Here is a 25,560-nt window from a genome sequence, read left to right as displayed (position 1 = left end):
ACAGAGGCGGTTTACGGCTTCAGGACAAACAGGATGTCCCACATTCACAGAGATCTGGCCTGACACCTGCAGTGAAACTGAGAGAGCTGCCCAGGTGATCCCTGTTTGGGAAGGGGGAGGGACTGAAAAACAGCTACAAACAGAGTCTGAGCCAGAAGGAGGCCCAGCTGCATGGCGTTGTTGACGTCCACAGTTTGACCTTGGCCAGACAAGTCCGGGCCTGCCTCCGACTTCTGGGCAGGACAGTAAAAACAGAGAACACCACCTCCTCCACCTCCCCTGTGCAGGTCTTGGCACGGTGCAGAAACATTTAACACAGAGGACACTTTCTGTCTGCTTCTTCTCTGCTTCCCTCTCTTTACCCACTGCTCTCCAACCGTTCATTAGGTTCCTTTATCTCTTTTGTTTGTTTCCCAGCAGAGGGAACACTTTAACCGCTGCTGCTCTACATATCTCCCACTCTGCCCTCAATGGGTGAGCTGCCGTGGAGACGACAGCAACAAAGGCCGGGTCCAGCCCTCAGACCCCCTCAGCAGCAGTCTCAGGTCGCTCCAGTAAAGCTCCTTGTTTCAGCACCAGACGTTTCCACTCAGTGACTTGATGAGAGTGGACGTGGGCCTCAGAGCTCTTTCTGTGGCTGCTAGAAGCGCGCTGCAGCAGGAGCTTGATTTGTGATTTCAGGCGGCAGCAGCATTCATCACCCTCTCAGCCCGTCCGCTGGAGCTGAAATGAGAACTCTCTTCAGCTTCATGTCTCTGTTTGCAGAGCTGCTTTTACACAACAAGGGAACACTGGAAAAATCCAGAAGAACACAGAAGGTCACCTAAAACTCCAGTGTGTAATATTGAAGCTATAGGCTGATTTAGACATTCATGAGCTGGAAGTGTAAAATAAACGAGAGCGTGATAAATCAATCTGAAACATTTTCTCTAACATGAAATTTATCCTGTAAAATGTATCTGAAAAACTCGTAAATCTGTTCAAATGCTGAAGCAAACTGGTTGCACCAGTGTAGTGACCCACCAACACCTTGCTGGAGAACCTTCTGGGTGACTTTCAGTCTGAATGAAACTACTCTGTCTCCAAACGTTCTCCAGATCTCTCAGACTGTGAGGTCATCTCCTGCCCTCAGCCCTCTTCAGGTGAGCCCACAGACATTGTGTCAGATTTAGTTCTGGACTCTGGCTCGGCTGTTCCAGAACTGTTTTGTCCTCATGGACTTGAATGTCGTCATGGACTCACTCGGATGCTGAGAAATAAAATCTCTCCTCATCCTCAGCTTTCCAGCAGACTGAGGCAGTGAGGCCCGCAGAGTTTTGCATGTTGTTCTGGGTTCTTCTGGGACCTCCTGGATTATTGTTGATGGAGTAACTTTGGTAGGTCAGCCTCTCCTCTGAAGGTTCTCCACTGTTCCATGTTTTCTCCATGTGTGGATGATGGTTCTGATTGTAGTTCCTTTGAGTCTAAAGCATTAGACATGGATCTGGAACTCTTTCCAGACTGATAGATGTTCGAGATGCTGTCTCTCATCTTCTGGTTCCTATCTTCTGGTCGGGGCCTGATAGGTCATGCTGGAGCCTAAAAAGAAGGTCAGGAATTTCACATAGTGTGTCTGTCTTTGTCATCCTGCTGGGATAAATGATTCAGTTTTTCAAAATAAAAGCCTTATTGTTGGTCTTTCTCTGCTAGTGCTTTGTTCTGTGTTTGGCACCATGTTTGGAACAGGAGTTTCTATCAGTTTGGACCTTTATCTGGGTTTGGTTCAGAGGAAATAATCCGTGCCGTATTCCCAGCATTGGCTTTAATATGTGATCCAATAACTTCTGCAGTCCAGGAATGATTGACTGGAGGAAAAACCAGCAGCAGCAGCAGAGTTTTCTCTCTGCAGCATGTTGGATGGTATGAAGTAACGACCTCCCAGAATCACTGAGCCCGACGGGGCGGGCTGTCCTTACACCCCCCTGCAGGGATCAGACAAACACTCATTAACTGCGAGGAATGCAAACAGATGCAGGGAGGAGAAAGGAGGAAACAAGGAGAAGATGTCCCCCTTCCTCCCCCATCGTTAGCAGATCCAGAAACGTCCAGAAAGCAGCAAGAAAAAGTCAGTCATGCACATCAACACTTTTAATGAGTGATTCTTTTTGTTAATATTAGACCCGCATGACTCCAATAAACAACAACGTAAGTTATCATAACTATGCAGACGACACACAGCTATACGTTACGATGTCACCAGGTGACCATGAACCCATTCAAGCGCTTAGAAGAAATCAATGCATGGATGGGCCTAAATTTTCTTCAGCTGAATCAAAACAAAACTGAAGTAATAATCTTTGGACCAAAGGAAGAACGTTTAAAAGTTAGCACACAGCTTCAGTTAATACAGCTAGAAACCACCAGTCAGGCTGGAAACCTGGGTGTAGTGATGGACTCAGACCTGAACCTTCAGAGGAACATAAAGACAGTAACAAGGTCGGCCTTCTATCACCTAAAGAACATCTCCAGGATTAAAGGACTAATGTCTCAGCAGGACCTAGAAAAACTAATTCATGCGTTCATCTTTAGTAGAATTGATTACTGCAACGATGTCTTCACAGGTCTGCCTAAAAAGTGGATCAGACAGCTGCAGTTGATCCAGAACCCTACTGCCCGTGTCCTCACTAGAACTAAGAAAGTGGAGCACATCGGCCCGGTTCTAAAGTCCCTACACTGGTTCCCTGTAGTTCAGAGAATAGACTTTAAAATACTTCTGTTAGTCTATAAATCACTGAATAGCTTAGCACCAAAATACATTACAGACTTGTTGTCAGTGGATCAACCACCCAGACCTCTCAGGTCTTCTGGCTCAAATCTACTCTGTAGAACCAGAACCAGAACCAAACATGGAGCAGCTTTTAGTTCTTATGTTCCACTAATCTGGAATAAACTGCCAGAAAACTGTAAAAACCCTAAATTACTTTAAATCAAGATTAAAAACATATTTGTTTAGAGTGGCCTTTGACTAGGCCATCTAAACATTATTAGTGAAGTTTTCAGTTCAATTTTCCTTTCATTTTCTTATCCATCATTCTATTCACTTTATTTTTTTAATTACCTCTGTTGTTTGATTTTCTGTATCATTGTAATGTTTTTCCTTAAGTTCAGCACCTTGATGCCTTGTTGCTGAAAAGCGCTAAATAAATAAACTTGACTTGACTAACTTGACATGAACCTGATAAATTTGTTCCCAGAGACTCAGCAGAACCAGTGTTGGACTTGGACTATGTTAGAACATGATGAAATCTCAGTTAAATACACGTTCTCCAAGCTGTTGTGTCCTAAACTCCTGATCCAGCGCTCACTTCGCTCTGTTTTCCTTCCAGTGATCCAGACTTTCCTGGACTCTTAATGTTCTTCAGCTGTGATTTTGACTTTGGCTGCTTTATCACCAAACTCCAGTTTCTGAGTAGTTAAACTTCTTCTGGTGTAAAAATGCTCCTAAACTCAAGGGATGAACCAGTACTGAGTCTAAGTGGGATGTTTGCTGAAGAATCCCAAAGATCTCCCAGTTTGAAAGACAGGAAGTAGAACTGAAGTTGGTTCCCAGAGAGTTCTGAGATGGAAACTTCCCGTCCATCTAGAACTTTATGGAAACTGAAGTTACCATATTTTTAATCTTGTGTTTAACAGAAATGTTGAATCAACTTTTCAGATTTAACCCAAACATTTGAGAACCAAAGTGAAAGGTGCAATTATTTAACAGTTTAAAGGTTTATTGTAAGAATTTAACAATATTACAAAAGGAATTTGTAGACAAAAATGTTCTTATTTTGAAAAACAAAGTTAAATAATTCACATTCAAATTAAAAATAATATAAAATGAAAATAAATATGTTAAAATGCTACAGAAATATGTTGATATTCTGAAGCACTGAAGGGTCCATTATTGTGGTGAATATGGTCAGGTTTATGGCTGTTGCTTCCTGCAGTTTATTCCCTGATCTTCACTGAAAGTGTCACCTGTTTGCAGACCGGTTCTGATGTCTGAGGAGGAAATCCATTAGCAAACAAAGCCTCACATCCTGTGTCACTAATCTGTGAAATCTGGACCTATTTGTCCTTAGGCAGGGACAACATCCTTCAGTGCTGATCCAAGACTCCCAGCTGTTCCCAAAGAACATCCTGGATGGATCAGAGAAGGAAAATCATGTTTAAGGCATGCTTCTTCTTTTTTGTATGAAAACTGCTGGACTGCAGCCAAGATTTAGGATGAATCGAAGTCCTCTGCAGCAGCAGTGGGGTGAGCAGACTGTTGGATCCTGGTCATCAGTATTCCTGATGTTCTTGAGAGGTGTATCCCTTGCTGTGATTGGTGGTGTTAGGATCTTCACATTAAACCCTTGATGAAATGATGGCCCTGTTTCTGAAAGCTTTTGCTCAGTGTGATATGTGACATCCCTCAAACATTGACCTGTGTACCTCCAGCTCAGAGCAGCTCAGGGTGTCTGCAGACATAAAGCCCCAGTCTGCTGGGAATTCAGAGCCTTAGAGAAGCAGCGGATTAAGGAATCAGGCCTCCACCCGGTCCCGGTCTCTGAATGAGATTAGGTGATTCCAGAAACAAAGCATCACTCAGAGGGGATGGCTGACGTCAGAGGAACGTTGAGGCTGTGACATACATGTCATGATGGAGGCAGATCAGCTGCTGCCAAGTCTTTTCTCCCAGAAAACAGCGACTCAGAGCTGCGTTTCCCTCCATGCAGGCTCCTCTCCTCATGGGTGGCCCCTGTTTGGCCTGCAGGCTGTCGTAGTGGTCGCCATGGAAATGACCAGGACATGGCGAAGTATCTGGATTTACTGGAAACGTGGTTTATTGAGGACCTTTAGGAATGAGGGGGGTGCTGCTCTGACTCGAGCTTTATGGGGGAGACGGTGGGGAAGACGGGGTTAGGGTTGTTCCCTGCTGCAGACCATCTTCCCTGCTGGATGAGGTGGGACAAACTGAAGGAGCGGAGATGTTTAGTTCCTTCTGACTCCATCAGGTTACTGCAGCCAGAGGACCTGACTTCTTCAAAGCTTTAGCTTTAAATCGTTCCAGATTAGAAGATTAAACATCAGATTTTATTCTCCTTCTGTTTCCTGCAGCGTTGATCAAATTCTCCAGGATTTGATAATGTTGGTGTTCCAGACATCAAATAAACTCTCAGTTTATTGATGATCATATAAAACTTGACACGGTTTGAAAAATATAATTAAATCTAAAGTTTTACTGTGTTTTATTGTGACCAACACAAAGTAGATCATAAATGTGAAGTCAGAATATTCCTGGTTCTCCAACCTTTCACTGATAAAAATCTGAAAAGAGTGGAGTGCATTTATGTTCAGCCCCCCTGAGTCAGAACTTTGTAGAACCTCCTCTGGCTGCGGGTCTTTTGGGTTTGTCTCACCAGCTCTGAACATCTACAGACTGAATTCGTCTTTGTAAAACATCTCAAGCTCTGTCAGATTGGATGAAGAACATCTGAGAACATCAAGTCTTGTCACGGATTCTCAGTTGGATTTAGATCTGGACTTTAACTAGGCCATTCTAAGCCATGAATCTGCATTGATCTAAACCATCTCATTGTATATCTGGCTGTATGCTTAGGGTGGTTGTCCTGCTGGAAGGTGAACCTCCACCCCAGTCTCAGGTCTTCTAAAGCCTCAAACAGGTTTTCTTCCAGAATTGTCCTGATTTAGCGCCATCGATCTTCTGGGTTTAGGTTCATCCATCTTCCCATGAACTCTGACCTGCTTTCTTGTCCCTGCTGGAGAAAAGCATTCCCACAGCATGATGCTGCCACCACCATGTTTCACTGTGGGGATGGTGTGTTCAACATGTTCGTTTTTTGGGTTCACTGAGTTGGTTGTGGTAGACAGGACTTCTTCTGGCTATGTTCTTGTCACTCCACCATAAAGGTGAGATGTGTGGAGTGTTTGACCAAAAGTTGTCCTTAGCTCAGTGACGTAGCAGCAGATGGTGCTAATGTTTGATGGATGGAAACTTCTTCTGTCATCAGAAAACATGAAGCTTGTTCTTCTTGTTTTACTTTCCTTTCAATGATTTGCATCAAGTAGCCACCTGCTGGAAACGTTCTGGAACATTTTCAGTCTAAAAGTCTTCAGACCATCAGGATTGTATTGCTGTCAATCTAGAACTAGCTGTAAAAGATGAAGATATACTAATCCATATCACCTCCATTACAGAAGAACATCTTAATCTTGTTGTATGCTCCTGAGTGATACTTATTAAGTCAGCAACCTTTTTTAATCTCATAATATAAATCAGTTTGGCCTTTTTTCCATTTTTTGTCATAGCATTAATGTAAAGCACATTACAGTGTTGTATTTAACAGCACAGTAATGGTTGAAGAGGAAGACTTGTTGGATTCAGTTCAGTTTAATAATAGAGTAGACATTAAAATTTTAATGTGGTACATTTTAGTTCAGTTCAGTTTAAATCCAACTGAATTCACTCAGATTTCATAACTGGGTCTTTAGCTCGGTTCTGTGGCTCCTTATGTGTATCTACGGAAATAAGCTGCAAACAATCTGTCCTTAGTGCATTAACTATAAATAATTGAGTTAATAGACTGTAGTAAAGTTGGTTATTTCCACCTGCAGATCTGAAGATGTGAACGATTGTGGCTGTTTTTACATTTCTACAGTCTGTTGATGAGGGACATTTCTTTAAGTAAAACAGAATCACAAACTTCCTGAACTAACAAGTCCTGCAGTTATGAAAGAAAGCTGAAGTTACATTTGAGCTCCCTCTAGCGTTCAGATGGTGGAAACTGCAGCAAATAAGTTACGGGGTGCCGCCAGGGACAAAACTGCTGATACCTGCTCTGCATGTTTCTGACTGAGTGCTGATAGAACCAATGATAAACTGAAACATTTACTGACGCGTTTAAATGTCACAGATATTCGCTGCACCATGATAGGGAGTGGTGGCCTAGTAGTAAGAGAGCAGGGCATTTGCATCCTGGAGAGGTCACAAGTACCCTGGATTAAATCCCACAGCCTGTCACTCTGGGTCCCTGAGCAAGACCTTTGGCCCCTGAAAGCTCCCTGGGCCCCGCACAATGGCAGCCCACTGCTTCCTACGAGACGGGTTAAATGCAGAGGATGATTTTTCCATTGTGAGATCAATAAAGTAAATATTATTATGAAAAACAGAGTTTTAACCTGCAAAAATAAAAAGGCAATTAAAAACTAACATCAGACAGATAAATGGAAAGTAGCGGGAACATGTGGATTAAATAAACATATAGAAAACTGCATTTCTGTCTGAAAGGACGTGTGTTTATATCATTTTCAAGAGAGAAATGAAGATGTGCAGCTCATAGAACAAAAACAGACTTCTGGTTGGTGGAGCATCTGAAACAATATAAATATCAGTTATTTGGTTCAGTTTACTGGAAAAATATCATATTTGATATTGAAAACAGAGAAGTAGATTGATCCAGAGGGTAGAGAAAAAGTAAAGAAAAAGACCTGTGTACAAGCTAGTAGAGCATGACAAAACTTTATTTAATTAAAGGTCATTTTATGTTATTTTATTTTTACAAATGTTTGGATGGGTTCTACTTCGGTATCGTTTAAAACATTTTCAGGGAATAATTGAGTCAAAAAAACAATATATTCTCTTTAATTAAGGAGCTGTAAAACATTCATATTTTAATGACCTTCGTTAATTTCATAACTACCTCTGATTTTGATACTTCTAGCAGAACCTTTTAGTTCTAAGTAATGTATCAGAACTAGAACAATCCTAAAACAGCAGCAGATTTCTTTTATTATATGACTGCTGCATAAAAAGGCATGTTTGGGTCGCGGTTCTGTGAGGTCCAGAAGGGAGGAACCGTTTCCTCAGAATGACGCAGCTCTCAGCAGCTGTTCCGGTCAGCTGACCTGCAGCTCCGCTGCGTCACATGACTTCGTCTGCTTCTCCTGTTGACTCCTCCAGCTCCAGTCAGACCAGTAAGACACTGCAGATTCTCAGTGTCTTACTGGTTCCTCTGGAGAACATCTGCAGCGGCTCTGTGCGGATGAAGCTGACCGCTGGTTTCGGAACTTTTTCGGGGCCATGACTGGAGCTGTTTGTGGGTTTAGTGGCTGCCGAAGGGACATTCAGGTAGGAGGATCTCTGGAGGTTTTAACGGTTTCTCTGAGAAGGGAAGAAAGTGAGTCAGACAGACACAAGGTGTCCTTAAACCGACTGTTTTTAAATGTAGTTTGGTGCGGAGAGTGCAGCAGTGATTAAAAGTGCAGAAAACTAGCAGTTTGCTTTGTCATGAAGGTCAGGGGTCAAAGTCTGCGTCAGCAGATAAGATGAGATACAACAGTGATGAAGGTTTTATGGAAACAAGCTCAATAAAACTAGAAGATGGACGGTTCTCCTGCCGCCTCAGTTTGGACTGGTTCCCTTTACTGCATTAGAGGTCCAGTCAGGGCCAGCCCACGACGTTCATTTGGGTCTCCATGTCCAGCTAACCCCACTGTGATTATCCAGAGTGGGGGTGAATGGGTGGAGAACACAAGTAACCTCAGGAGAAAGGCTACTACCCTCTGATCTCCTACAGTGACCCAACTTCAGATAAAAGTGTCAGAATTTTTTCAGCTCTCATTAAAATATGACCATAGAATATGACTATGACTGCATTAAAATATGACTATAAAAATAACCTTCAATTTAGGGACGCTGACCTTGATATGATTACAACTGCCGGGCCAGCTGGGGGCCCTAAGCAGCTGCAGCGTTAGCTTGTACCTTGGGCCGGCTCTGGTTCCGGCCAGCTAACCCTAATATGCACCTTGTTTGGATTTTGTTTGTTGATTTTATTCATATTTGGCTCACATCTGTTTATCACTGATATATTAAAACAAAACAAACATCAATACCTGACAAACAACATGTGAGTCAATCTGTTGAAGACAAATAATTCATCACTAATAAACAACACTAAAGATAATTTGTCAGATTAAAAACCTAAGATCTACCAGGAGCTCAGGAGCTGACCCAGTTCTGAAATCTAACAGAACTTTGAGATCAAATCACAAGACTAATTTTCTGGATCAGTCAAATTCAGCACAACTAGACATCCACCACAGTAGAGAGAGTGGAGCACCTTACTTGAGGTCCGGTCCAGGCTGTCTTAGGGTGTATTCACACCAGGAAGGTTCTTTGGTCCGCTTGTTTGGTCCGGACCAAAAACGAACATTATTTTTTTCCTTTGGTGAGGTTTGTTTTCACATTGTACTTTTTAAAAGTGAACTATTACTGGTAAACAAAGCCACGCGGGTGACGATCATTGCTCCCATTGGACAGAAATGACGGGGGTGGGACAGAACACAGACCCGGAAATGGAGGAATACATTTGTAGACGTTCAGCTCCTCTGTTCTGCATATTTATGCCGTTATTAAAGCTGTAATATTATTGTGAGGCTGAAGAGCAGCTCATTCAACACAGACTTTGAGACGTTTCATTTATAATGTTGGAACCCCGTCGGAGAACGCGTGCTGAACGCCGACGTTCTCTACGTGTCCCACAACAAGCCAGTAGCGTTGCTAAGCAACACACAGCTTATCAGGTATGTTTACCTTACAACACACACCTTTGCTACCGGCTACGGTGGCTTTTTAGGTCCAAAGAGACGTACGCTTTTTGTAGTTGGTTCGGATCAGGGCCAGTTTGTATTCAGACTATAAGCGAACCGCACCAGAGTCCGTTTGGAAGCGGACCGAGACCACCTCAAAAAGTGGGTCTCAGTTGTTTGGCCCGGACCAGGGTTCGCTTGGGTGTATTCACAGCTGCACAAAAGGTCCGGACCAAGGAGGGGGGAAATGAACTCTGGCCCCTTTATGGCAGACCAAAAGTGGCAAGGGTGAACCCTTAAGGAACCATCCCAGGTCCAGTTGGACATGTGGTTCCAGTCAGCTTGGACGATGGTCTGGTTTTGACATTTACGACTGTTTGATTGACCTCAGGGTCACTCTAGGGTGGAAGGTGGTGCTAGTAGAACGAGGAACAGGCGGTGGATGTCTGGATCATTCCAAGCTTTGGACCATGACAGAACCAGTTACTAAGGCAATAGAGAACAGAGCCTAAGCCTGGGAATGTCCCAGGTTTCTCCCTTGGATCTGACACTTCTGGACCTGATGCTGGAAAGAACAAAGAACTGAGAGATGGATCCACACAGCTGATAAGTGTGTTTAACTCAGATCGACCCGATTGGTTTCCCAACCCGCTGCTATCATCACTGTTCAGGGTCTGAATTCTGACAGATTTCTGACCAGAAAATATCCGTTAACTAATTGATTAGTTTGACGTAAGAGCAGAAAAGGCCTGGAAGTATCAGTAAGGGACCGGATCAGATCACAGTCAGCACCAAGACTTCAGTCTGTAAGAGATTTGTCAGGTTTTAATTGTGATTTATTTATTTGACCTTTTGGACTTTCAGTGAACTGACTGCCTGCTGATCTCAGGAGGAGGACAGGAAGGAGAGCAGTGAGGATGATGCATATCTTCATCTCAGTATTCAACTATGATGTCACAGGGTGCTGTTGTCCTGATGTTGCTAATTGGTCAACCTTCTCATGTGGTTTCTGTTCCTGCAGTTTGATTGGTTGAGTCCATGTGAGGCTTCGTCTACAGCAGAGAGAAACGAAGATGCCGTCCAACAAATCCGTGTCTGACGCTCCCATCAGCCAGTTCACCAACTGCAGGATCCTGAGAGAGCACACGCTGCAGAGGTACCTGCAGGGTCAAAGGTCATCTCCTGCAGGAAGCAAACGGACATTTTAGATTTATATTGAACTATTGAGATGATTAACAACAACTGCTGCACCTGCTCACACCTGTTCGTGTACCAGTACTGTTTTATGAGATATTATAGGTTGTTTCATTGAAAAACATGTTTCAAACATGGTTTGGATGCAGGCGCTTCAAGGCTAATAGTGGAAAATGTCCAATAGGCAAGGAACCACTGAGGAAAGGAAAGGTCTCTGCAGAGGAAACACCTTCAGAGGATCTCCAGGCAGACATTGAATATTTGAGAAATGTCTGAAGTTCCTCCCTTTGCAGAGCAGAACTTCCTGAAACCATCCAAGGAACCTGGAGGAGCTTCCAGGAGTAGCCTGGATCAAACCGTGCTGGACTCTGGATAAAACCAGAATCCAGCCGGGATAAAATCAGTTTCAAACTGAAACGAAACCAGAATGAAACTCAGATCAAATATAGATAAATCCAGCATAGAGCTGGGATATCAGGATAAAACCAGGATTCACACATTACTGAGCAGAGAAGAACGTCAGAGGTGGAGTCAGCTTCTCTGGGATGGACCATCACTTAGTGGAAACATGGATCAGATGGATCAGTTCTCCCGAAGCTGGTTGGAAAAGGAGCATCCAGCCTGTTGTCAGCAGCCAGGTTCTGTGATAGTAGGAGGTCGTGTCTTGGTATGGCTTCAATCATTTCTTCTTCTCTGATAGCAGGACTACATCTTCTCCACGACAATGAAAAACTACCTCCCAATACCTGGCAGGAGGAAGAGGAGGGTATAGCTGTCTTTCCTGTTTTAGAACATTTATTAAGACAAACAAATCCTTGACAAGTAGTCCCACACCTACAGGTACATGAACATTACCTCCATCTGCATGTAACATCTGATTCTACAGTAGAAAGTCCTTCCATGTAGATGGGAGATGACAGAAGAAAGGTCCTTGCTTAGTTGTAATCATTTTATACCAGGACCAACTGGAACATTTCTAACGTTATGTTCAGATTTCTTATCTTCTCCCAGTGGCCCATTATCAGGGTCGCTCCTAAAAGATGTCCCCAGCAGGGCGGACTGCTGTTGGTAACTGCCAATAATAATTAGACATTTCAAAAAATCTCGTCCTCAACTAAACTCTCTCCAGTTCAAGCTTCAAGGCCTTCATGCCACTGGTCCCAGGAATGTTCCCAGTCTGCATCCTCCACCAACACATGGAGCTCCAGTTCCCTTTTATTTAGAACGTCCAGTGTTCTTCTTGCTCTGAATGTTTCTTTTTGTATAAAACGGAAATCATTTTTTATTTTCTAGTACAGTTAACCAAAACTGTTCAAAATCTGATGGTTGTTCTCTTGTGCTCCTCTAAATGATCTGGAAGAACCCAGAAAGGTCACTACCTGCAGTTTTATCAGCTGGCTTTCTGAAGCCCTGATCCGTCCCAACAGAGATTGTTGGAGACGACCCCAAACTGTTGGACACCCGAAGACGTGTTTGGAGGATGAATGGGACAGAATGACACCTGGAGGTCTTCATGGGCTGGGATCCTCAGAACCAGTACCAGGAACCTTATAGGAAGGGGAAACTAGTTTATTTAGCAAGGCTTTGCAGATTAAGATGCAGAAAGGAACAGAAATTAGTGAATTAATAGAAATGTGGAAAAAGTTTTTACATTTTTGTGACACCAAGTGTGTTGTTAGCTGATGCACCTTTACAGGCATGTTAGTTTAGGTGTTTGTTGTGATGGTGTCACCAGAACCTGACGCCTTGTCTGTGTTTGGGCAGAGAGGACCTGTGGGTGCGCGAAGGGAAGATTTTAGATCCAGAGAAGTTGTTCTTCGATGAGCAGGGCTACGCTGACCAGCAAGTGGACTGTGAAGCCAGCATCATTGCCCCAGGCTTCATAGACCTCCAGATCAATGGTGAAGAACATCTCCTCACCTTGCACTCATCCTGAACAGGAGGTGTGTCATTGTGCAGAACGTCAGTGTGATGGTATTTATTCTCCTCCCTGCAGGAGGTTACGGCGTCGACTTCTCTCAGCCGTCCGAGGATGTCACAGCTGGAGTTTCTCTGGTGGCCAAAAAGATCCTGGAACATGGCGTGACCTCCTTCTGTCCCACTCTGGTCACGTCCCCTCCTGCCGTCTACCACAAGGTGGTGTTATTTAAGCAGAGTTGGACTTTAAAGTCCATGAAATGAAGCAGCTGTGTATAAAATCCACATCAAATCGTGTTTCAGGTTTTGCCTCAGATCAAAGTTCACGACGGAGGACCTCATGGAGCTGGATTTCTTGGTAAGATCCTACTGAACCAGCAGAGATCAGAGTGTTGGAGATGTTGATCATCTGAGCTTTCCAGAGTCTTGCAAACATAAACATCAGGTTCTTCATTTGTTTTGTTGAAACCAGAAACCTTAGGTTATCTTCTGTGCCAGATCAACACCAAGTAGAGCAGAACTTTAGAAGAACAAGGAAAATGATTCATGTTTTCTGACTTGTTCCACAAATGAAAATCTGAAAAGTGTGGCATGTATTTGTATTGGACCCGCTGAGTCAGAACTCTGTAGAACATCTTTGGCTGCAGGTCTTTTGGGGTTTGTCCATCTCCACCTTCTACAGACTGAATTCTTCTTTGTAAAGCATCTCAGTCTCAGTCCGTTTAGATGGAGAACATCTGAAATTCATGCTGTATGTTCAGGGTGGTTCTCCTGCTGGAAGGTGAACTGAACCTCCAGCCCAGTCTCAGGTGTTCTGTAGCCTCTAACAGGTTTTCTTCCAAGATTGTCTTGAATTTAGCTCCATCCATCTTCTGGATTTAGCTCCAGCTTCTCTGTTCCTGCTGTTCCTTCACTGTGGAGGAAATTATTGATGGTACCAGTGGCTGAAAGCAAGTCATCCAAAAACATGAATGGTTGGACCTGCTGCCCCGAGCTTCTTGCTTATAAAAGCATTTGGAAAACTGATTAAGGAGAAGCTGGTCAGAGCTCTGGAGCACACTGGATCCATTACTGGATGTCAGTAGGAGGAAAAGAGAAGATGCAATTCTTCTGAACTGTCTCTATAAACACCTTGAAGGCCAGGTCCTCGTGTTAGCCCTCATATTTTAACCCATAAGATACTAGAAATGTTCAGGTGTGTCCTGGTCTGGTTGGTGAGGTTGTAGACTTCCTTGCTGATAGAAGATGGTGAAGGATGATCTTTGATCCTTCACTGGCTGCAGAAGCTCCCAGTCAGGTTGAATCATTCTGGATGGACTCCCAGTCTCCAGAAAACATACCTGAGTGTTAACAGTTCTGGTCATGTTGGAAAAAAGGGCAGGAAGTGAAGATCCTGCAGAAGCTTGGTCAGACCGGAGCATGTAGGTAGTTTAGGAGCATATTTTACTCCTCAGTGGTCCAATCAAAAAGGCACCTACCTCAGGAGGACAACGGCGGTCTCCTCACAGATACTTACCTGTCGTATCTACTCATATGGTCTTGGCATGGACAGATTGTGGGCTAATTTCTTCCTCCTGGGTCTCCAGGTTTCCACCTTGAGGGTCCGTTCATCAGCTTGGAGAAGAAAGGAGCCCATCCGGAGCGGTACCTACGAACCTTCCGGTCCGGAGGGATTGAGGACCTGATTGAGGCCTACGGCAGCCTGGATAATGTTGCCATGGTGACACTTGCTCCCGAGCTGCCCCGCAGCCAATCAGTGGTCAGGGAGCTCTGCCAGAGAGGCATCACCGTGTCTTTAGGTGATTCCCCCTCAGCTTTTATGTTTTGGTTCTGGTCTCTGGGATCATTTTGTCTTCATGAGAGGTGTGACACAAGGAATCTGTTTGCAGGTCATTCTGTGGCCAACCTGTCGCAGGCTGAGGACGCCGTTCAGCATGGAGCCTCCTTCATCACTCACCTCTTCAACGCCATGTTACCTGTGAGTCGCACCAAACAGCCACCTGTATATGGTAGCTTCAGATATCTCTCCAGGGTTAGGATGGTTAGAAGAAGGTTGGCTTGCACATGGACTAACATGAGAACAAGCCAGGCTTTATCAAGGGAACCTCCTGATCCAGCCATCTTCTCTGTGAATTCAGTGATTTAAAGGAAGAAAGTGAAAATGCAGCAGCTGGAAAGACCTTCATGAGATTACAGGAAGGCCATCAGAACTGAAGGCTGGATCAGGACTTTTAGCTCTGATTTGATGAACGTGAGTTTGGTAGAAGAAGTAATCCTCCTTCTATCTGGACCAGTTCCACCACCGTGACCCGGGCATTGTGGGCCTCCTGACCAGCGATCAGATCCCAGCAGGAAGGACGGTGTTCTACGGGATGATCGCCGATGGGATTCACACGAATCCCGCCGCCCTGCGCATCGCCCACAGAGCGCATCCATCAGGTCTGTTTCCAGGAGGTTCTGATGTCTCATTTTACTGTAATCACTGATTATAAATGTAGATTTTTATTGTAGTTGACAGGAATGTGATAAATTTGTATCTTTTCTCTGCTCGATGTTTAGATGTGTGTGGTGTGATGTAATGAAATTCTGTGTGGTTATTCTCTGACTGAGATTCCAGGACACACAGACGGTCTCGGTGTCCAAAGTTCAAACCGAAGCCGTGTCCTTTGTTCCCCGGATGTCTCTGTTGAGCACATCGGGATGCCTGATATGTTTTTGTGTCTCTCTCAGGGTTGGTGTTGGTGACGGACGCCATCACGGCCATGGGTCTTCCTCCGGGCCACCACACTCTGGGCCAGCAGGTCATTGAGATCCAGGGTCTCCACGCTTACGTGACAGGTCTCCCTCTCCCTTATATAGCAGGCGTTGGCTAATTAATGACGAGTTTGTTTCATGACCCGATTCTTCTTTCACAGCAGCTGAGCTAGAACAACAACAAAATGAGAACATATTGGGAGATGTTACTGTGCAGAGAAAAAGTATTTACCCCCCTACAGATTTCTGCCGGTTTACTTATTTTTGTCTCACTGAAATGTTTCAGATCAAACAAACTTTAACATAAATTAAAGACAACCTGACTTATGATTTAAAATAATCAAACTTATCACGGGAACCAACCTGGTCCTCTGTGAAACAGTACCCGGCTCTCCTTGGTTCAGCTTTACTCGTCGGTCCAGGTTCTGATTACTGCCAGGCCTGTAGAACCAATAAATCACTGGAACAGAATCTGTTTGACAACATGAAGTAGGCCTAGTGAGATAAAAGTGGAACCTTTTGAAATGTGTATGCCCCATCATACCCACAGTCAAACAGGGTGGTGGCAGTATGATGGTCTGGGGAGAACCTGGAGGACTTGCTGTGATTGATGGAACCATAAATTCTGCTTTCCAGCAGAAAATCCTGACGGAAAATGTCCAACCATCACTTCATGACCTTAAGCTCAGGATCATTTATATTCTGCATAGGGATGGGTACTTTTATAGGTACCAACCGAATTCACGTAAAATCAAACGGCACCATGTTACCTAAACACATCATTGTGACGCTGAGGGAGTGGAAGAGTGGCCGATTTTCCATGCCGGACATGAACACAGCATTGCACGCACCAGAGCGTAATGACATCAGCAGCTGTGGACAAAGCAAGTCTGATAGAAAGCGCTGGAAAGTATGGTTCCACTTTTCAAAATGTGATGCACATTATGTTCCCTGCAATATTTCTGATGTGAAGTACAAGACCAGCGGCGGGAAAACTTCTAACCTGAGAAGCTCCTGGTGAAGCACCAGATCTTCCTCAAGGCTGGAGAGACAGTTTTCATCAGCCTCAGATCTACAACTCCTGCTTTCAGCACAGTTAGCGCGCCTCCATCCGTTAGCACGCCTCCATCGGTTATCGCGCCTCCATCCGTTAGCGCGCCTCCATCCGTTAGCACGCCTCTATCCGTTAGCGCGCCTCCATCCTTTAGCGCGCCTCCATCCGTTAGCGCGCCTCCATCGGTTAGGGCGCCTCCATCCGTTAGCACGCCTCCATCGGTTATCGCGCCTCCATCCGTTAGCGCGCCTCCATCGGTTAGCACGCCTCCATCTGTTAGCGCGCCTCCATCCGTTAGCACGCCTCCATCCGTTAGCGCGCCTCCATCCTTTAGCGCGCCTCCATCCGTTAGCGCGCCTCCATCCGTTAGCACGCCTCCATCCGTTAGCACGCCTCCATCCGTTAGCGCGCCTCCATCCTTTAGCGCGCCTCCATCCGTTAGCGCGCCTCCATCAGTTAGCGCGCCTCCATCCGTTAGCACGCCTCCATCCGTTAGCACGCCTCCATCCGTTAGCGCGCCTCCATCCTTTAGCGCGCCTCCATCCGTTAGCACGCCTCCATCCGTTAGCACGCCTCCATCCGTTAGCACGCCTCCATCCGTTAGCGCGCCTCCATCCTTTAGCGCGCCTCCATCCGTTAGCGCGCCTCCATCGGTTAGCGCGCCTCCATCCTTTAGCGCGCCCGTTAATGACTTGTTGTCCGCAGGCATAAACATGGAGAAGAAATGTTTGAAACACACACAAAAGTACCAAAAACTGGTACCATTGAGTACCGGTATCGATTCCCAGGTACCGGGTATCTGTATCCTATCGGTTCAGACGTGAAAGGTACCCATCGTTAGTTCTGCAGCGGAACACTGATCCAAAGCAGAGCAATGTCTTACTGGCTAAAAAACTAAATAAAGCTTTTGAAGCAGTCTAGTCAAAGTCTGGACTTAAATCTGATAGAAATGCTGCAGCATAACCTAAACTGATTTGGAAAAACTTTTTTCCTTTAATTATCAGTAAAAATTAAAACTGCTGTATTTCCTTAATTATCTTTGTCTCATTAAAGTTTATTTGATCTGAAACATTAAAGTGTCACAAAAAGCAAAAATCTGAAAGGGGGTAAATACTTTTCATGCCACTGTACATCTTTAGTTATTTCCAGTTTATTATTAGGGAACAAAGTGATGCAGCTGCTTCTGTAACATGTTGATTTATTTTCTGGTGCATCCCAGACGAGCCCCCAGTAATGAGCAGGCAGGTAAACCCAGTCTGGTTGATGTAAAGTTCATAATATGTTGAACTGGAAGGTTGAGCAGAGAGTCGTGCTACCAACCTGCTAACATGAACATGCGCCAAGCATTCATAGGAAGCCTCATACAGCATAGTTCATCTTATTACTCCACAGACTACTGACAGTGATGACGGAGAGAAAAGTTGTGAATAACATTCGCCTCGCCAGCTGTCAGCTGACCGGGTGGTTGAGGTGCGATGAACCCCAGAGAACAGCTGACTCCCGGCTCATTGTTTTCAAAATCCCGCTGGGTTTCCCTAATGGATGGATATAATTCAGCCAGATGAAATCTAATATTAATGTTTGGTTTATTTATTATAATAATAATAATTATTATGCTCTGCAAATAAACTCATTTAAACTTTGTTCCTAAAGTTAATATGTTAGTGTTTAAGTTGTTGAAGCTTTACAAATATATTAAACAAATGATATTTGTCATCAACGTATTTTATCTAGTGTTAGATTTTTATATCTATGAACACACATCTTTGACCATCATTTGTCTACATGACTTCTTATAGACGTTTATTTGACTTGATGATCGACATCAAACTCATGTAGCTGCACTGCTGCAGCTCAACATGCCGTAAAGGAAGTTTAACCCGATGTTAAAACGTAAATCGATGAATCTGTGTTTGATTAATCTGTGGCTATCCTCAAGGACCCGGATGTGTGACACAAAAAACTGAATTTTGGAACTGAAATTGAATTTCAAACCTGAAAGTGAAAGTAGTCAAACTGAATTTTTAATACAACAAAATACATTTTAAAAGTAAATGAATTCAGTTTTAGTTTAGTGAAATTCATTTTCAAACCAAGGTATTTAATTTGAAATTACACAAATACAAATTCAGTTTTTGATTCAGTTTCTTCCCAGACGTTTCATTCCGAATGCGCCAGACAACATAATAAACCTGCATGTTACAGATGCATTTACATTATGTTACTATTACAACACAACGTGCTTATTACATTTAGGCTCTTCATTTGCAGATGCTTGAACATCTGTAAGTTGTTTACTTTGCATCAAGATGAAGCTGAAGATGATAAAGTTTATTCTGAACTTGCTTGGAAAGATTGAATCTTTGGTTAAATTTAAACCTGAAAGCCTGACCTTTCGACCGTCTGCTGATTGGAGAATCTGCCGTCAGAAACACAAAATCTGTTAATGTTTTTCAATCATGTTGCATAAATCTGTGGAGCCCAGCAGGATGACTGAGGTGATAATTGGCTCTTTCCATGTTTCAGGCACCAAGACGCTCAGCGGCAGCATAGCCACCATGGACATGTGTGTGCAGCACTTCAAACAGGCCTCAGGTGAGTTTGCCTCTGTTTTCTGGATCTACGCAGTTTGTCTTTGATAGCTTTTATTTCCATGCATGGACAAACAGTGGGAACACTCCATGTTTTGTTCCAGACGGGTTCTCACTCTGCAGAACGTGAGGTAATAGGACCAAACTGCAGTGTCAGCATTTTTCCTTCCAGACTCCAGGATTTTCTGAACCAAATGGGAAAGAGTTCCTGGGAATCACTGGGCTGATATTTATGCCCTTTTTCCACTGGCTCGTTTTAGGAGGCTCTGCTCCACTCAGTCTCGCTCTACTCGGGTTGGAGGGGTGGGGGGGGGCTCGGCAGATGAAGCAGGGAGGAGAGACGCAGCTGTCTGGATGGTGAAGCTCCAAAGTTTGCCTGAAGGACATTTTGGGTTTTATGAGGAAGTTCTTGTCTCATTCATGGTGATAACGAGGACCAGGACTTTAAAGCCCACAACCGTGGACTACTGAACGCGGTGAGGTTATTTTCAGGTTGGATGTTGGATCTTCGTGCTCCATGGATTCAGCGGTTCTTCCTGCAGTTTTACCCGATGCAGACAGTCTGATTAGAGGCATCTGCTCTCTGCCTGCTGCCTCCTCCTGCAGACGCTGGTTCTCTGAAGGACCGTCAATAAATGTCAGAACCAAACCCGCTGTTTCATGCTGGTTTTGTTTGTGTGTCTGAACAGCTAATTTTATGTGTGATCAGCTGGTTTAGGATGTTATTAACTACAGCGCCCCCTACCTGCATGTCATTCAGAAAGCTGATGTGTCCTTTTTCTTTTCTTCCAGTCTTCTGGCTGGTTTATGATTAGTAAATAATAAAATTATATTTGGGTTTGACGCAGTCTGGCCATTGTGGTCCTTGATATTATTGTAGTCTTCTCCCTGCACGACCTCTTGGTGAACCTTCTCATGTTTCACGGCCAATCAGTGAACAGCAGTCTGTTCACGTCACATGTGGTCCCATTCAGCCCGGTTGGACCTGCTTAGCAGCAGGGACCAAAAAACTAGGTACTGGTACAAAAAAAACAGAAATGGAAATGCTCGCAAAGCGGGCTGAGTGGAGTGGAGCCGGGCCAAATCAAGCCAGTGGAAATCAGGACTGTTTCTGGGAACTGCTTGAAATCTTTGCTGCATGCAGTCAACCATCTCCTGTCACCTGTATGCAGGTGTTTCAGCTCAGGATGATTGGACCATACTTCAGGGTTCCTTTTCATTTCATGGTTTCAGAAACAGCAGGTAATCTGGTTGCTCTGGTACCAGGATGCTGGTTCTCACTGGTCTGTTTGGGCTTGTTGGCCCATTTCTGTGGATTTCCTCTTCAGCAGAAGGAAACACAATTTCTTCACGAGTTCTGATCCTTGATTCTGGTCTGTGATAAATAGACCCCACTAAATAGTTTGAGGAACATCCCCATATCATGATGCTTGCACTACCATGCTTCACATTGTACTGTAAGGATTATGATTATTGATTAATGAATATTTATGAAAAATTATAATTAAAAATCATAATTTGGAAAAATTATTTTCTTAACCAAAAAACCAGAAATCAGAAATGTCCTCCAATGTTGTGATTATGGGCTCCAAGCCCTTAATAATTACAATTAGTTAATTATCATTAATAATTGATAATTATTACCTAAAATGAAGGTGGGAGAGCTTCTGTTATATATATCTCTCTCTATACATATATATATATATATATATATAGATATATATATATGCATGGGGGTGGATCAGTGATGGTTTGGGCTGTCATATCATGGCATTCCCTTGGCCCAATACTTGTGCTAGATGGGCGCGTCACGGCCAAGGACTACCGAACCATTCTTGATCTTCAGTCAACTTGTTAATCCAACTCTGCTGGTCTTCTTGGAGAGGAAGAAGCACAGCTGATCACTGATTGATCTCCAGAGCATTGTCATGGTGAACACCTCCCTTTGAATGAATGATTCAGCCTGCGGTTCATGCCTGTTGGTTCTGGTTGGGCAGAGTATTCACCAGGATTCATGTTGGTCTGAGGTCATATTGAACTGGGATTTCTTAAACAAAGGAAAATGATCAGACCTGTTTAAAGTCCCAGAGACAAACTGAGCTCATCCTACTGGCCCAGCTGATGTCTGACTCTCTCCACCTTCTTCTACATCAGGCTGCAGTGTGGAGGAAGCTCTGGAAGCTGCCTCACTACATCCAGCTCAGCTTCTGGGAATCAGCCATAAGAAGGGGAGTCTGGACTACGGTGCAGATGCAGGTCAGATCCTTTAAATTGGTCTGGATCAGCGGTTCTCCAGGCTTTCTGAGATATTCTTAGATATTTACAGAAACTGGTAGATCTCCAGCTTGATAACCAGTTGTCCTGTTGGTTAAAGCTGGTTGATTTTATTTTTTTAAATACCACTTTTAAAACCTGGTTTGATGATATTTGTTCCATCTGTTTCACAGATCTGGTTCTGCTTGATGATGCGCTCAACATCAGAGCCACATACATCTCTGGAGAGGAGGTTTGGAGAAAACAAGCCTAGCTAGAAGAAGAGGGAGAAGAACCTCTGTGCCTTCAGATTCTTTAGTATTTGTCTTAAAGAGATTTTGCAACATGTTTTTGGTCATGATCCAGTTAAATGTAACTGTGGTTCTGTTCCCGTCCTTCAGTTCAATAATTATATGTAACCGATTATCAGAATTCATTTGATTGTGTGATAAAATGAGAAAATCAGCTCTCACAGACGTGATATTCTATCATTGTGTTGATTGTTTGACCTCTGAGGAGCATGTTGGAGCCAGGTTTGCATCAGCAGACAAGAAGCCAACACTGTGTTCTTCTGAAGAGCTGGAGGATGGATGATCAGGAGGACTTCCAGGTGGACCAGCGAAAGATCCCAGCGTGTCTGTGAGGATTCAGGAAATCAGAAGATGCAGATAATTTTCACCTTTAATCATCACCTGTGTGTCAGCATGATCAAGGTGTCCTCTGCTGCTAAAAACAATGTAACCAAACACTTCAGTAGAACATCTGAGTAACAACGGTTGCAGACAGGGCCAAACACAAATCATTTTCATAAATGAATGCATGCGCTGCAGCAGCAAGGAGAACATGAATGATTAGAAAAACATCCCAGCTGGTCACAGATGAGACAAACATCTCCACCAAGAGATGAACAAAGCCTCAGTGACAATGTTGCAAAGAAATGAAGATGATCCACAGAAGTTTGAGGAGATATTTACGCAAATCTAGAAAATAAAATCTGAGGAGAACCGATTTCCAAATGATCACAGAGTCCAAAATGAAGAAACGGCCACAAAGATCTGAAAAATCTAGAAGATAGATTCGTGAATACATCCCATCTCCAGTTTGACCCGGTTTCATACGTTCCCATTTCAGCCCGACCTGCCGCCATTTAATGTTATCAGCAAAAGGTTCTAATGTCATGTAGAATTTAGTTCTCAATTACCAACAAATTTTCAATTAATCGTGGTTCTGATCCAATCAAATGTCTAGGAAGAATCCTTTAAAATTTAGAATTACAACACAGATACAGCTGGATTTAAATATGGTTCAAGGTTCTGCTCTGTTTGCAGAGCTTCTAGTAATGTTCCTTTAATTAATGAGACGGGTCATCTTCACAGATCTCAGGTTGAATTCATGACAAGCTGTTTCCTCAACCCAGCGGTACTGGAGGAAATGGGAAGAAACTTCAAAATAAAAGTACAGATGACGATTTTCATCCTGCCAGAGCCTAGTGGTCCTGTTTGACCCAGATCTGAAGGAAAAGCTGCCAAGGTCTAAAGAACAACCCTTCAGTTTTCATCCCTTCATTATCAGCATGAAGATCAGATTAATTATTTGCCTTTTAATAATGTATTATTAAATTCTAGTTATTATATAATATAAAAAATTATAATTTATTCCAACTGATCTTTTTCCAGGTCCAAATACTTTTTTAGGAGGCCGAGGTCTGTTGGGGGGGTTCCGGGTCAGGACTGAGCACAGCTGGTAGCTTCTCTTTACAGCATAAAGCTTTGCTTCACAGAACGCATCTGATTTACTCAGAACAATTTGCCAAGCTCAGGAAGATGATGGACATGGACAGTCCAGATGTCTTCTGGAGAAAAGGTTGATGACAAGACAAAGATGGAGCTGTTTGGACCCAATGGTGATAAGAATGTCTGAAGGAGTCAAGGTGAGGCTTTCAGACCTAAGAACGCTGTACCAAGTGTCCAGCATGGTGATAGCAGCATCATGTTGTGGTTCCGTTTTGCCATGTGTGTGGAGGTGAAGGTATGGACTGGTACGACATAAATGAAATACCCCTCGGGTTTAAGTTGTTTGAATCTGAATCTGAACAAATTGGATACAATAATGAAGGAAGACTTCTTCCAAATGCTTCAGTTTCACCTCCAATCAACATCTATGTAGGCCAGGGGCGGCCAGGTCCAGACCAGGAGAACCACTATCCCTCAGCTATTAGATGCATCCCTTCTCCAACACCTGAACCAAAGGGATGTCTCTTTACTGGACCTCTGCAGAGCTGGAGGACTGGATGCTGATGAGGGAATTTAGGAATGATGGAGCAGAGATGCATCTAAAAGCTACAAGATAGTAGCTCTGGAGGAGCTCTACCTCTTGTCTAGATGGATAAAACCAACAGTTTAAATGAACTCCAACAGTTCTGCCAGAAGCTTGTTGATGTTACAGAAAGTTTGGTGGAGGTGAAACTTGGTTAGGATAGTTGGTCAGCTATTAGAGGAGGTGTCTGTGTCTATTGTTATAGCAAAGAAACAAATAAATATGGATGTGCAGTCAGTTCTGTTAGAAATCGGTGGAGCTGTGTGGAATAATGAGTCCATCCTGGAGAACAACGGTTCTGATAGATGAATGAGAGGAAACCACAGTTCTATAGATGTCTGTAGCTGCAATCACTGGTGTCCTCATCCTACAGGAGGTCTTGTGGACTGGGATGATTCATTGGGCCTTAATATAGGGTCAACTGGTTAGTTCTGGTTTTATTTTGAAACGTGTTTTTTCTTGACATCTGTTTTAATTACTTCCTGTTTTGCTGTCTGAGTTTCTTTGTCACCTCTCGGCTGCTATTAATTTGTTCTTGTTTCTGGTTGTGTTGTTCCTGTTTTGAACCCTTTTCTGGCTCTCAGTTTAACCAGAGCTCCTTTTCATCCTTTTCACAATGTCACTCCTTTCAGATCTTTGCTAGATCCTTCCTTTGGTCCTGCCTGGTGTGATCTTCACTCCTCCTGGTCCTAGTTCCATTATAGTTTTACCTTCTTGTCTCCAGCCCTGGAACGTTGTCCATTTAACTAATCCCTCCCCATGAGTCTGGAGTCCTCACATTCTCCTGCAGCTCCACACTATATGGCAATGAAGCAGTAGTCAGCTGTTTGACGCTGAGGAGGATTTGGACCTGGGATGCTCTGACTGAAGAGTCGTGAAAGAATCAGTTCATTCATGTTACTGATTCATTTTTCCAGCAGACTTTACAAGACAACCAACATGATAGTTTAATAAAAGTCTCTTTATTGTTTTCCTGTGTATTGGTATAGAGATGTTTATTTCTCTACAGCTAAGTTCCGGAAAGAACTTCCGGTTGACTCGAGTGGCTGTGGTATAAAAGAGGGTTAGTGAGACGCATGTCTCTGCGCTTCCACCGAGTGGCTCACCTGTTGGACTGGGCTGCAGAGAGGGACAGATCGCATTATATGCGGCTTTGATTTCCTTGTGTTGCTTCTTCTCTTCCTCCTCCTCTTCCTCTTCCTCTTCCTCCTCCTCCTCCTCCTCCTCCTCTTCCTCCTCCTCCTCCTCCTCCTCCTCCTCTTCTTCCTCCTCCTCCTCCTCCTCCTCCTCCTCCTCCTCCTCCTGTGCGCGGCTGTGTGGATCGGCAGGTCTCTCCTATAACTGGATCGCTGCTGTTCTGTCTCCGGACCTCTGTGTGAACGTCTGGATCCCGGTGGCTCTTACCGGGGCTTGAATTGTTTGGGTTGTGGCATCGGAGGGCCCAGTTCACATCCCGCATTGGTCCCAATCCTCTTTTTTAACTTAGTTTAGGGGAAGTTACTGGGTTTATTTTGTAAATGACTTGTTTCTTTGTTTTTATTATACTGGGATGTTCATGATATTTATTAATTGTTTTTTTTTTTTTTTTTGCAGCTGAGGCCCGGTGGTGGTCCTGGTGACGGTGTCTTCCTCCTTTGTGTGCCGTGATTCCTGAGTTTGGGTTGTCTCACTGTGTCTGGTGCCTTTTAATAAGGATTATTTAGGTTTTTCTGCGTTTAGTGGACCCAGTCCCTCAGTACTGGGTCCTGCGACTGGTAACCTCAGCTCCTGTGGGTTTTTGATTTTATTTTTTATCTGTGATAACAAGTGTTTTTAAATCCGGTTTTAATAAATTGACTTTGTAAATTCGGATCTCGTCTC

The 25,560-nt window shown here is 43.8% G+C and overlaps 1 protein-coding gene and 2 long non-coding RNA genes across 5 annotated transcripts; 2 read left to right on the top strand and 1 right to left on the bottom strand.

Moving 5' to 3' along the window:
• Positions 1-7,961: 7,961 nt before the first annotated feature.
• Positions 7,962-21,856, top strand: LOC124863557 (N-acetylglucosamine-6-phosphate deacetylase-like). 3 transcript variants are annotated; one of them, XM_047357979.1, is made up of 13 exons: positions 7,962-8,158; positions 10,486-10,532; positions 10,643-10,795; positions 12,580-12,716; positions 12,812-12,951; positions 13,036-13,090; positions 14,319-14,531; positions 14,622-14,710; positions 15,027-15,171; positions 15,463-15,570; positions 19,067-19,135; positions 21,286-21,387; positions 21,579-21,856. In XM_047357979.1, exons 3-13 carry the CDS (start codon positions 10,695-10,697, stop codon positions 21,656-21,658), a joined length of 1,239 nt encoding a protein of 412 aa, XP_047213935.1. In that variant the 5' UTR covers positions 7,962-8,158; positions 10,486-10,532; positions 10,643-10,694; the 3' UTR covers positions 21,659-21,856. The 3 variants fall into 3 exon arrangements, with proteins under 3 accessions (XP_047213935.1, XP_047213936.1, XP_047213937.1); XM_047357981.1 differs by having other exon boundaries at positions 7,964-8,158; positions 10,643-10,777; XM_047357980.1 differs by lacking the exon at positions 10,486-10,532.
• LOC124863559 lies at positions 10,691-24,880 on the bottom strand. Its single transcript, XR_007037158.1, has 3 exons — positions 24,807-24,880; positions 21,894-22,021; positions 10,691-10,803 (listed from the first exon to the last, which is right to left on the bottom strand). It is a non-coding gene; the product is annotated as an uncharacterized LOC124863559 (long non-coding RNA).
• On the top strand, positions 22,778-25,535 carry LOC124863558. The gene is made up of 3 exons (XR_007037157.1): positions 22,778-22,914; positions 23,061-23,314; positions 25,294-25,535. It is a non-coding gene; the product is annotated as an uncharacterized LOC124863558 (long non-coding RNA).
• Positions 25,536-25,560: the final 25 nt, after the last annotated feature.

Source organism: Girardinichthys multiradiatus, chromosome X, assembly GCF_021462225.1.
Source record: "Girardinichthys multiradiatus isolate DD_20200921_A chromosome X, DD_fGirMul_XY1, whole genome shotgun sequence".
In the NCBI taxonomy this organism is placed as follows: Eukaryota; Metazoa; Chordata; class Actinopteri; order Cyprinodontiformes; family Goodeidae; genus Girardinichthys; species Girardinichthys multiradiatus.
Note: the sequence above shows the minus strand (reverse complement) of the source record. Positions and strands in the feature narration are given on the sequence as shown.